Here is an 11,316-nt window from a genome sequence, read left to right on the forward strand (position 1 = left end):
TCAACGTCCTCTCCAAAACCTCATCATCAACCTCATCAGCTCCTAGCCCTACCGATCCACCGATCCATCGACGATGGTGCAGCGCACGTCCCCCGCCGAGGCCATGTCCATGGACCTGTCCCCGAAGAAGCCCGCCAAGGCCTACGGCGGCGACGGTGGCGCCTACTACGACTGGTCCCCCGCCGACCTGCCCATGCTCGGCGCGGCCTCCATCGGCGCCGCCAAGCTGCACCTCGCCGCCGGGGGCCTCTCCCTCCCCAGCTACTCCGACTCGGCCAAGGTCGCCTACGTCCTCCAGGGCGCCGGCGCCTGCGGGGTCGTCCTCCCGGAGGCCGCCAGGGAGAAGGTGATCCCCGTCAAGGAGGGCGACGCCCTCGCGCTCCCCTTCGGCGCCGTCACCTGGTGGCACAACGCCGCCGCGGGCGAGCTCGTGGTGCTCTTCCTCGGCGACACCTCCAAGGGCCACCGCCCCGGCCGCTTCACCAACTTCCAGCTCACGGGCGCCTCCGGCATCTTCACCGGCTTCTCCACCGAGTTCGTCGCGCGCGCGTGGGACCTGGACCAGGACTCCGCCGCCAAGCTCGTCTCCACCCAGCCCGGCTCCGGCATCGTGAAGCTCGCCGAGGGACACAGGATGCCGGCGCCGCGGCCCGAGGACCGTGACGGCATGGTGCTCAACTGCCTGGAGGCGCCGCTGGACGTGGACATCAAGGGCGGCGGGCGCGTGGTGGTGCTCAACACGGCCAACCTGCCGCTGGTGAAGGAGGTCGGGCTCGGCGCCGACCTCGTGAGGATCGACGCGCACTCCATGTGCTCGCCGGGCTTCTCGTCCGACTCGGCGTACCAGGTGACGTACATCGTGCGCGGGAGCGGGCGCGTGCAGGTGGTGGGCATCGACGGCACCCGCGTGCTGGAGACCCGCGCCGAGGGTGGGTGCCTCTTCATCGTGCCCAGGTTCTTCGTCGTCTCCAAGATCGCCGACGACACCGGCATGGAGTGGTTCTCCATCATCACCACTCCCAAGTACGTATATACTTCTTCAGTGAACCGTGGGAGACTTCCACATTTTTAATTTCTAATAACTGCACCGTAGTAGAACTCTTGAAGCATGTGTACCAGATCTGCTGGCATGCACTATTTTTGTTCGGTATATGCTGTCTAAGTATTTCAAAATTGAAGTATATTAATTATTTCCAATCTACCATACAATTATTGGGTGCACAGTTAATCAAAAAAAGGTTCACTTAAATAGTCGCGATTTTTATATTCTTTACATTGCCATGGTATCTTGTCTAGCTGCATTTTGGTAGCGACAATATAGATATAAACATAGAAATAAAATGGTAGCTTAACATACACTTCTTTTTTCAGGAATTTATATATATTGGAGTAATTCTTTAGGAGATGTCAACGAAATTATTGATACTACTTTATGCCCTTTCTTGTGAAAAAGGTTCTTATAAATTTTGAAATTTCACCGCATATAGTCACATACACACAAACTAAGTATTCATCGTAGCTTGTTTTCTTTGTCATAAAGTGAACCAAGGTCAACCTAAACTATATTTTACTGCACATCTCAAAGCAATTGCATTGTAGAGATAAACGATGCTACATTTGATCTCAACTAATTTTTGTTTCATCTAAAATGTAGCCCAATCTTTAGCCACTTGGCGGGGAGGACTTCGGTGTGGAAGGCAATATCACCGGCGGTGCTAGAGACGGCCTTCAACACAACTCCAGAGATGGAGAAGATGTTCCGCTCCAAGAGGCTCGACTCCGAGATCTTTTTCGCTCCCAACTAAATTGTCATGCAGCCACTCATCCATCTCGACTTGGCTAGCCACAAGCATCTTAAATCTAGTTTCTCTTAGACGTGGGTTCAGGGTCTATTAAATTGAAGTTTGTCTCTTTTTATTTAGTTAGCAGATGTAATAAACAGATGGATGTGGCCAAACTGGCCATGGTTAAGTTTAGTATTCTTTTCGAGAACAATGTGATATGCGCTTTAAACTGCTAGATATAGTATCATTTATGGATTGGTTTTACCACTTGTTGCCAACTTTTTCCCGCTATTATTTTTTTACTAGTATGTGTTATATCTTCTTGATGAGATCTTTTATGTCACGTTCAAATCGTTGGACCATTAATTTGTAAGATCTAATGGTGAAAGCTAATCCATACGACTCAATCATGCAAGCATTATATATATGACCAACCATAGTAATATATGGGTTTTAGGGATAAGACGTATGGATGACAAGTCCTACAAATCAAGGAGACGCCATGTCATTTGTTCAAGCACGGCAAGATTTGTATATCATAATAATCAGTAGATTTATGCACATATACATGCCATCAACAATGGCTTGGCATCACATAATCGTAAGAATTATAGATAAATAATCCAATAGCAGACTCGCGGAAGAGGTGAAGAAGTACAAAACTCATGCAAATAGAATATCGTCTAGATATTTGCATGACCATTTAGTTTATAGGTTTTTAAATTTTGGAAAATGTAAATGAAGTCTAGAAAACATGAAACTTGGCATTGTGTATGTGAACTCCGTACGTTATGGTAAAAATTTATATAGTTTTAAAAAAGTTGGCATGTACACTGCTTAGAAACCGAACTATCTCTAAGGAAGAATTGTGGTTTTAATAGTGAATGCATCAGATTTGAAGGCGAATTCACATTTGCTTCATCGTGTGACCTTGGAAAATTTTCTACAATCAACATACACCATGGCATCCTCCATGTTCAAATTTGACATTTGTCGGGGTTCATTTGCTATATTTAAGTCATTAAGTGCATTTGTTGATATTTAATGGTTATAACTCAAATTTGAACTCCGAGTACATGAAATAGTGCACAAAAACGGTATGAAAATCGTATTTTGGGTCTTGACTATACTAGTATACTTATACGAGAAATGATAAGAAACTTCAAAAATCTCTATCGCAAGAGTCAACCACAAAAATTGAATTTTTTGGTTTTTTATTCTAGAAACTGTAAGTGAAGTCTGAAAATATGAAACTTGGCATGGTGTCATGATATGTCCTCAATATGTTGTGGTAAAAATTTGAGACGATCTCACAAAAGTTGGCATGTACATGCTTAGAAACTGAACCATCTCGAACGAAGAATTGTGGCACTAGTGCAGAACCGGGCATTATCACCGGTTCGGAAGGCCCTTTAGTGCCGGTTCTGTAACCGGCACTAAAGGGTGAGGACTAAAGCCCCCCCCCCTAGTACCGGTTCAGCACGAACCGCCACTAAAGGGCCACCAAGTGGCACGAGCCAGCACCGGGGGCGTGGAGTCCTTTAGTACCGGTTTGTAACACCAACCGGTACTAAAGGGGCTGATGGGGCCCAAGCCTGGCAACAGCCTGCCACAACCTCTTTAGTACCGGTTCATGAACCAGTACTAAAGGTCCGCCACGAACCGGTACTAATGAGTGCCGCCCACCTAGCCATTCGAACCGACACTAATGGTCACATTAGTGCCGGTTCGGTTACAAACCGGGACTAATGAGCTTCACATTAGGCCATTTTTCTACTGGTGTGGTTTGGAGAGTGAACGCGGTGGGTTTGATGCGAGTTGACATTTGCTTCATGGTTTGACCTTGATTTTTTTGTACAGTCAACATACACAATGGCAACCTTCATGTTCAAATTTGTCATTTTTGGGGATACATTTGTTCTATTCAAGCCATTAAGTTCATTTATAGGCATTTAATGGATATTATTCAAATTTGAACTATGAGTACATGAAATAGTGCACAAAAGCCGTTTGGAAAATCATATTCAGGGTCTTGATTATATTTTAATTCCATATACAAGAAAAGTGAAAAAAAATTGAAAGATCTATATGTCGAGAGTCACCCACAAACATTGATTTTCTAAATTCTATAAAATATAAATGAAGTCCGAACAGATGGTATGCAAGATACAACCATGTCCAAACAAAATCAGAATTGCATATTCCAATCGTATGCAATAGGAAATGAGCATCACACATGGTGCTTTGTCCCAATCGTGTGCAATAGAGATGAGCATTACACAAGTTTTTCTGTTTTATGTTGGATGAGTCCCCCCATCCCACACCATCACTACGTGACGGTTTGTAGTTGTTTGTGCAAAGGCCCCTTTTCTACATGTGTGATGCATGTTTTTGCACTAGTGGTTTTGATGATCCTATAACGCGTGTGATACTACACGGTAACAATCGCTCAACAACCTCTAGGAGTTTAATGCTCACGCCACTATCCAATCAATCTTACCATGAACGGCTAAGAATGCAACTGAGAACAAACCAAAGGAATTATATGTTGTGTGGATACTATAAGTTGATATAGTATAGTTAAAAGTATGGGATTCCATAGTTTTTTTCTCGTCGTTATACATAAACAAAGTATATAATTGTGTTGGGGAACGTTGCAGAAAACAAAAAAAATTCCTACGTTTCACCAAGACCGATCTATGGAGTCAACTAGCAACGAGAGGAGAGTGCATCTACATACCCTTGTAGATCGCGTGCGGAAGCATTCAAGAGAACGGGGATGATGGAGTCGTACTCGTCGTGATCCAAATCACCGATGACCTAGTGCCGAACGGACGGCACCTCCGCGTTCAACACACGTACGGAGCGGATGACGTCTCCTCCTTCTTGATCCAGCAAGGGGGAAGGAGAGGTTGATGAAGATCCAGCAGCACGACGGCGTGGTGGTGGATGCAGCAGTGATCGCAGCAGGGCTTCGCCGAGCTTCTGCGAGAGGGAGAGGTGTAGCAGGGGAGAGGGAGGCGCCAAGGCTTGAGGTGTGGCTGCCCTCCCTCCCCCCTTTATATAGGCCCCCTAGGGGGGTGCGCCGGCCCTAGGAGATGGGATCTCCTGGGGGGCGGCGGCCAAGGGGGTGGAGTACCGCCCAAGGCAAGTGGAGGCGCCCCCTCCCCTAGGGTTCCCAACCCTAGGCGCATGGGGGCCCAAGGGGGGGCGCACCAGCCCACTATGGGCTGGTTCCCCTCCCCACTTCAGCCCATGGGCCCCTCTGGGATGGGTGGCCCCACCCGATGGACCCCCGGGACCCATCCGGTGGTCCCGGTACAATACCGGTGACCCCGAAACTTTCCCGATGGCCGAAACTACACTTCCTATATATAATTCTTCACCTCCGGACAATTCTGGAACTCCTCGTGACGTCTAGGATCTCATTCAGGACTCCGAACAACTTTTGGATTACTGCATACTCATATCTATACAATCCTAGCGTCACCGAACCTTAAGTGTGTAGACCCTACGGGTTCGGGAGACAAGCAGACATGACCGAGACGACTCTCTGGTCAATAACCAACAGCGGGATCTGGATACCCATGTTGGCTCCCACATGCTCCTCGATGATCTCATCGGATGAACCACGATGTCGAGGACCTAATCAATCCCGTACTCAATTCCCTTTGTCAATCGGTACATTACTTGCCCGAGACTCGATCGTCGGTATCCCAATACCTCGTTCAGTCTCGTTACCGGCAAGTCACTTTACTCTTACAGTAATGCATGATCCCGTGATCAACCACTTGATCACACTGAGCTCATTATGATGATGCATTACCGAGTGGGCCCAGAGATACCTCTTTGTCATACGGAGTGACAAATCCCAGTCTCGATTCGTGCCAACCCAACAGACACTTTCAGAGATACCTGTAATGTACCTTTATAGTCACCCAGTTACGTTGTGACATTTGGCACACCCAAGGCACTCCTACGGCATCCGGAGTTGCACAATCTCATGGTCTAAGAAAATGATACTTGACATCCAAAAAAGCTACAACAAACGAACTACACGATCTTTGTGCTATGCTTAGGTTTGGGTCTTGTCCATCACATCATTCTCCTAATGATGTGATCCCGTTATCAATGACATCCCCATGTCCATAGCCAGGAAACCATGACTATCTGTTGATCAACGAGCTAGTCAACTAGAGTCTCACTAGGGACACATTGTGGTCTATGTATTCACACATGTATTATGATTTCCGGATAATACAATTATAGCATGAATAATAGACAATTATCATGAACAAGGAAATATAATAATCATTTTATTATTGCCTCTAGGGCATATTTCCAACAAATTGTACCTATGGTGAATTTAGCATGAGCATTAATGACATTCTAAGTATTAACCTTAAATACTTGACTGTTTTCTTAAATTGATTCAATAAGTTGGTTATGCCTATAAGTGGATTCACATTCTTTCTTTAAAATATTTACTCACTCGAGGACGCACCATATTTTGTTATGTTCTTTTGACTCAATCGCTTGGTTTTCACTAAATTAAAATAACGTGGGACATTAGTAAATATCTTGATTACCTTGTTATGCTTGCCTGGAGACTAGAGATGAAGATCACTTCTATGGAGTCAGGGACCCCAACATCTTATAAAGTTTCCTACATATCCCCACATAATTCTTAGTTATGATGTTTCATGTTTTGCTTAATTTCATGAAATCGTACAGATTCAGACACGAATGTTTAATTATGTGTTGGACTCATATGGACATAAGGAACAACTTTCATGTTTGGACTTTCTTCATTTGGCTCCATCTTCACCAAACCGATGAACTCTAAGTGCTGGTCTTGCATGGACATGTTCATATCATTTACCTACTCGAGGACGAGCAGGAATTAAGCTTGGGGATGCTTGATACGTCTCCAACGTATCTATAATTTTTTTTATTGTTCCATGCTATTATATTATCTGTTTTGGATATTAATGGGCTTATTTATACATTTTTATATTATTTTTGTGACTAACCTACTAACCCAAGGCCCAGTACAAATTATTTTTTTTCCTATTTCAGTGTTCCGCAGAAAAGGAATATCAAACGGAATGAAACCTTCAGGAGAGTTATTTTTGGAAAAAATGTGATCGTACTTGGAGTAGACGTCAAGAAAGAAACGAGGTGGCCACGAGGCAGGAGGGCGCGCATGCCCCCCTAGACGCGCCCCCCACCCTCGTGGGCCCCTCGCAGCTCCACCGACCTACTTCTTCCTTCTATATATATCCATATACCCCGAAAACATCCAGGAGCACCATGAAACCCTATTTCCACCGTCTCAACCTTCTGTACCAAAGAGATCCCATCTTGGGGCCTTTTCTGGAGCTCCGCCGGAGGGGGAATCGATCATGGAGGGCTTCTACATCAACAGCATAGCCTCTCCGATGATGTGTGAGTAGTTTACCACAGACCTTCCGTGAAGGAAATATGCCCTAGAGGCAATAATAAAGTTATTATTTATTTCCTTATATCATGATAAATGTTTATTATTCATGCTAGAATTGTATTAACCGGAAACATAATACATGTGTGAATACATAGACAAACTTAGTGTCACTAGTATGCCTCTACTTGACTAGCTCGTTAATCAAAGATGGTTATGTTTCCTAACCATGAACAAAGTGATGTTATTTGATTAACGAGGTCACATCATTAGTTGAATGATCTGATTGACATGACCCATTCCATTAGCTTAGCACCCGATCGTTTAGTATGTTGCTATTGCTTTCTTCATGACATATACATGTTCCTATGACTAAGAGATTATGCAACTCCCGTTTGCCGGAGGAACACTTTGGGTGCTACCAAACGTCACAACATAACTGGGTGATTATAAAGGAGCATTACAGGTGTCTCCAAAGGTAGATGTTGGGTTGGCGTATTTCGAGATTAGGATTTGTCAATCCGATTGTCGGAGAGGTATCTCTGGGCCCTCTCGTTAATGCACATCACTTAAGCCTTGCAAGCATTGCAACTAAATGAGTTAGTTGCGGGATGATGTATTACAGAACGAGTAAATAGACTTGCCGGTAACGAGATTGAACTAGGTATAGGAATACCGACGATCGAATCTCGGGCAACTAACATACCGATGACAAAGGGAACAACGTATGTTGTTATGCGGTCTGACCGATAAAGATCTTCGTAGAATATGTAGGAGCCAATATGGGCATCCAGGTCCCGCTATTGGTTATTGATCGGAGACGTGTCTCGGTCATGTCTGCATTGTTCTCGAACCCGTAGGGTCCGCACGCTTAAGGTTACGATGACAGTTATATTATGAGTTTATGCATTTTGATGTACCAAAGGTTGTTCGGAGTCCCGGATGTGATCACGGACATGACGAGGAGTCTCGAAATGGTCGAGACATAAAGATTGATATATTGGAAGCCTATGTTTGGATATCGGAAGTGTTCCGGGTGAAATCGGGATTTTACCGGAGTACCGGGAGGTTACCGGAACCCCCCGGGAGCTATATGGGCCTTAGTGGGTTTAGTGGAAAGGAGAAAGGGGCAGCCCAAGGTGGTTGTGCGCCTCCCCCCTTCCCCTAGTCCTATTAGGACTAGGAGAGGTGGCCGACCCCCTCTCTTTCTTTCCCCCCTCAAGGAATCCTATTCCAACTAGGATTGGGGGGGGGGGGGAATCCTACTCCCAGAGGGAGTAGGACTCTCCTGGAGCGCCACACCTTGGCCGGCCAGCCTCCCCCCTCTAGTCCTTTATATACTGAGGCAGAGGCACCCTAGAACACAAAAGTTGATCCACGTGATCTATTCCTTAGCCGTGTGCGGTGCCCCCGGCCACCATAGTCCTCGATAATACTGTAGCGGAGTTTAGGCGAAGCCCTGCTGCTGTAGTACATCAAGATTGTCACCACGCCGTCATGCTGACGGAACTCTTCCCCGACACTTTGCTGGATCGGAGTCCGGGGATCGTCATCGAGCTGAACGTGTGCTCGAACTCGGAGGTGCCGTAGTTTCGGTACTTGATCGGTTGGATCGTGAAGACGTATGACTACTTCCTCTACATTGCGTCAACGCTTCCGCAGTTGGTCTGCGTGGGTACGTAGACAATACTCTTCCCTCTCGTTGCTATGCATCACATGATCTTGCGTGTGCGTAGGAAAATTTTTGAAATTACTACGAAACCCAACAGTGGCATCAGAGCCTAGGTTATTTATGTTGATGTTATATGCACGAGTAGAACACAAGTGAGTTGTGGGCGATATAAGTCATACTGCCTACCAACATGTCATACTTTGGTTCGGCGGCATTGTTGGACGAGACGACCCGGACCAACATTACGCGTACACTTACGCGAGACCGGTTCCCCCGACGTGCTTTGCACATAGGTGGCTTGCGGGCGACTGTCTCTCCAACTTTAGTTGAACCAAGTGTGGCTACGCCCGGTCCTTGCGAAGGTTAAAACGGAGTCTATTTGACAAACTATCGTTGTGGTTTTGATGCGTAGGTGAGATTGGTTCTTACTTAAGCCCGTAGCAGCCACGTAAAACTTGCAACAACAAAGTAGAGGACGTCTAACTTGTTTTTGCAGGGCATGTTGTGATGTGATATGGTCAAGGCATGATGCTGAAATTTATTGTATGAGATGATCATGTTTTGTAACCGAGTTATCGGCAACTGGCAGGAGCCATATGGTTGTCGCTTTATTGTATGCAATGCAATCGCGATGTAATGTTTTTCTTTATTACTAAGCGGTAGTGATAGTCGTAGAAGCATAAGATTGGCGAGACGACAACGATGCTATGATGGAGATCAAGGTGTCACGCCGGTGACGATGGTGATCACGACGGTGCTTCGGAGATGGAGATCACAAGCACAAGATGATGATGGCCATATCATATCACTTATATTGATTGCATGTGATGTTTATCCTTTTATGCATCTTATCTTGCTTTTATTGACGGTAGCATTATAAGATGATCTCTCACTAAATTATCAAGAAGTGTTCTCCCTGAGTATGCATCATTGTGAAAGTTCTTCGTGCTGAGACACCACGTGATGATCGGGTGTGATAGGTTCTACGTTCAAATACAACGGGTGCAAAACAGTTGCACACACGGAATACTCAGGTTATACTTGACGAGCCAAGCATATACAGATATGGCCTCGGAACACGGAGACCGAAAGGTCGAGCGTGAATCATATAGTAGATATGATCAACATAACGATGTTCACCATTGAAAACTACTCCATCTCACGTGATGATCGGTTATGGTTTAGTTGATTTGGATCACGTAATCACTTAGAGGATTAGAGGGATGTCTATCTAAGTGGGAGTTCTTAAGTAATTAATTGAACTTAAATTTATCATGAACTTAGTCCTGGTAGTATTTTGCAAATTATGTTGTAGATCAATAGTTCGCGTTATTGCTTTCATGTGTTCATTTTGATATGTTCCTAGAGAAAATTGTGTTGAAAGATGTTAGTAGCAATGATGCGGATTGGATTCGTGATCTGAGGTTTATCCTCATTGCTGCACAGAAGAATTATGTCCTTGATGCACCGCTAGGTGACAGACCTATTACAGGAGCAGATGCAGACATTATGAACGTTTGGCTAGCTCAATATGATGACTACTTGATAGTTTAGTGCACCATGCTTAATGGCTTAGAATCAGGACTTCAAAGACGTTTTGAACGTCATGGACCATATGAGATGTTCCAGGAGTTGAAGTTAATATTTCAAGCAAATACCCGAGTTGAGAGATATGAAGTCTCCAACAAGTTCTATAGCTAAAAGATGGAGGAGAATCGCTCAACTAGTGAGCATGTGCTCAGATTGTCTGGGTACTACAATCGTTTGAATCAAGTGGGAGTTAATCTTCCAGATAAGATAGTGATTGACAGAATTCTCTAGTCACCATCACAAAGTTAGTAGAACTTCGTGATGAACTATAATATGCAAGGGATAACGGAAACAACTCCCAAGCTCTTCGTGATGCTGAAATCAATGAAGGTAGAAATCAAGAAAAACATCAAGTGTTGATGGTTGACAAGACCACTAGTTTCAAGAAAAGGGCAAAGGGAAGAAGGGGAACTTCAAGAAGAACGGCAAGCAAGTTGCTGCTCAAGTGAAGAAGCCCAAGTCTAATCCTAAGCCTGAGACTAAGTGCTTCTACTGCAAAGGGACTGGTCACTGGAAGCGGAACTATCCCAAGTGATTGGCGGATAAGAAGGATGGCAAAGTGAACATAAGTATATTTGATATACATGTTATTGATGTGTACTTTACTAGTGTTTATAGCAACCCCTCAGTATTTGATACTGGATCAGTTGCTAAGAGTAGTAACTCGAAACAGGAGTTGCAGAATGAACAGAGACTAGTTAAGGGTGAAGTGACGATGTGTGTTGGAAGTGGTTCCAAGATTGATATGATCATCATCGCACACTCCCTATACTTTCGGGATTAGTGTTGAACCTAAATAAGTGTTATTTGGTGTTTGCGTTAAGCATGAA

General features: G+C 44.9%; 1 protein-coding gene across 1 annotated transcript; it reads left to right on the forward strand.

Moving 5' to 3' along the window:
* Nucleotides 1-2,062, forward strand: LOC123180450 (12S seed storage globulin 1-like). Its single transcript, XM_044592504.1, has 2 exons — nt 1-1,023; nt 1,655-2,062. The coding sequence occupies exons 1-2, from the start codon at nt 74-76 to the stop codon at nt 1,803-1,805; spliced, it is 1,101 nt and encodes a 366-aa protein (XP_044448439.1). The 5' UTR covers nt 1-73; the 3' UTR covers nt 1,806-2,062.
* The last annotated feature ends 9,254 nt before the right edge of the window (nt 2,063-11,316 follow it).

The sequence above is a fragment of the Triticum aestivum genome, chromosome 1A, assembly GCF_018294505.1.
Source record: "Triticum aestivum cultivar Chinese Spring chromosome 1A, IWGSC CS RefSeq v2.1, whole genome shotgun sequence".
NCBI classification, from domain to species: domain Eukaryota; kingdom Viridiplantae; phylum Streptophyta; class Magnoliopsida; order Poales; family Poaceae; genus Triticum; species Triticum aestivum.

Excerpts from the sequence above, each read along its gene's own strand:
- LOC123180450 (XM_044592504.1), top strand. The coding sequence starts at position 74 with ATGGTGCAGCGCACGTCCCCCGCCGAGGCCATGTCCATGGACCTGTCC. Across the intron at positions 1,024-1,654 it reads TCCATCATCACCACTCCCAA|CCCAATCTTTAGCCACTTGG; the intron begins GTACGTATATAC and ends TCTAAAATGTAG.